General features: G+C 56.9%; 1 protein-coding gene across 1 annotated transcript; it reads left to right on the top strand.

Moving 5' to 3' along the window:
- Positions 1-209: 209 nt before the first annotated feature.
- SPRG_18113 (hypothetical protein) lies at positions 210-1,256 on the top strand (the record flags this gene model as incomplete). The annotated part of the gene is made up of 3 exons (XM_012357545.1): positions 210-635; positions 682-999; positions 1,057-1,256. Coding segments are annotated over 3 exons (944 nt in total), but the record flags the coding sequence as incomplete, so codon positions are not given.
- Positions 1,257-2,090: the final 834 nt, after the last annotated feature.

Below are 2,090 nucleotides of genomic sequence, written 5' to 3' on the forward strand. Positions count from 1 at the left end.
GCAGACAGACATTGCAGCATAGGAACGCCGTCGCTGCACAGGTCGCTGCACTATCATGGTGCTTACAGGACCAGCAGCCACACTCGGTTCGGCCAGCCAGCGTGCGGGTAATCCAGGTCGTCGCACCAGGCGGCCAATCAAACGCGACCTCGGGATGTCGCACCTTTGTGTTCCTATCGTATCGAGCGCCAGAAGCAGATTGGCCCAGAATGACAGACACGGACGCAGCGACGACTCTCCCGTCGCTTGAGGACCTCAAGATGATCAACGAGATCGCCGAGCTCCTCGATGATGCGGGCTTGGCTTCCGCATCGCCAACGCCGTCCGTCAAGAGTGACGACGCGCCGGCGGCCAAGATCGTCAAGACACAGCACTATTACCGCAAGCGGCAAAAGGACGAACGCCAGTACCTCCACGACCAAGTCAAGGAGCTGAGCTCCAAGCTGTCTGTGCTCACGACCATGAAGACGCTCGAAGTCGATCAGTGCTCGCACTGGGAAAAGGTCGCCCGCACGCAGAAGCTTGGGTCGCAAAAGGCGGCGCTGGAGAACGCGCGGCTCAAACGCGCTCTCGAGGACCAGCTCAAGCTCGCCGAGGCCCTCGACCAGCTCCTCGTGAAACGCCCTCGCCTTGCCGTAAGGACGTCTTGGCTATAAGCTGCATTTCTTATCCGATGGATAGACGTTTCCGACCATGGACGTGATCGACTGGAAGCTGCGCAAGCTGCCAATGGAGCCCAGTGCGCGCGAGACGAGCTTCCACGCGATGTTGAATGACGCGTACGACCACGTCGACACGAATTTTCTCCAAAAGGGACTGTACGACTCGATGGACCACCTCCGGTCGCTTGACGTGTCGGCCAACGAGACGGACGATGCGATCGTCATTGACGTCCAGAGCGTCCGCCAGATCGCGAGCAACTATTTAACGTGCAGCCAAAACTTTTGGTCGCTCTTGAGCGAGCACGAGTACCTCAACCTCCCCAACGCCCACCTCCAAGTACGTACCGCGAAGCTTTGTACAGACTGGGCGCGACACGACTTTCTTTGTGACTAGGTGCTCGAGCATTTTGGCTCCGACGGCATCTACTTTCGGCATCGCGCCCTCATGCCGCAGAAGAACCCGTACTCGCAGCTCCTCTGGGGCGTCAAGCGCTTCTACGAGAAGAATCGCGTTGTACTCGTCTTCAAGACGGTGCTCGAGGACCAGCGGTACCCGCCGGTGCCCGGCCTGTACATTGGCAACCACACGGCCGCGTACGTCCATCGTTTTTGAAAAGAAGAGGCGCTGAGACGAAGAATGACATAGGATCATCATTGAAGCGGTCGACGAAATGTGGACCTGCCGACGCATGCATATGCTCGGCCAGCTGCCTGTCGAGCCGCCCAAGCAAAGCCCGCTCTCATCGAACCCGAGCCACTTGATCTGCGACTTTATCTTGCACCAAATATCGCCGACGTTTGACGCGATCGAGAGCTTGATCGTTTAAGAAGCACCGAATATTTCGCTTTCTTATTGTGAACTCGTGGCTTCACTGACATATCTACACTTACTTCACATACGCAAAGCCACCTTGCCATATCCAAGCTGCGCGGTATGGCGTCTGCAAGTTGCACGGAGGACGAGACGGTTGGCGCAGCTCCTTGCGCAAGAAGCAACATTACAGCCTCCTAAAGGAAGTTTCAATCAATTGACAAGGCTTTTAGGCGCTCACTAAGATCATCCACGCAAGTCGGTGCCGAACGCGGTTGGCTGAACCTCGCTGGCTCTGCCCGCTAACTACATGTATCTATCGTTTCTCAATCAATCGATTCGATAGAGCCGGCGGTGATGCACATGCATTTCCACCATCGTGCGTGGCTTCAGCGCCATGAGCCACCGCAATATCCATGGCTGATTTCTTCTTCTTCGTTCTCTCGACCTTTCTCTGCGCCCTCCGGCTGCCACGTTATGCGAATATCCGCCACCTGCATTGGCCAGAAGGCTCCATTTTTAGCCAATCCACGACGACATGACCGACGATAGCAACGACAGCTCGCCGCTCGCACCCGTGTCGGACGACGAGCCCTCGATCGACGCCGCCATTGTGG

The sequence above is a fragment of the Saprolegnia parasitica genome (genome assembly GCF_000151545.1).
Source record: "Saprolegnia parasitica CBS 223.65 unplaced genomic scaffold supercont2.982, whole genome shotgun sequence".
Lineage (NCBI taxonomy): Eukaryota > Oomycota > Saprolegniomycetes > Saprolegniales > Saprolegniaceae > Saprolegnia > Saprolegnia parasitica.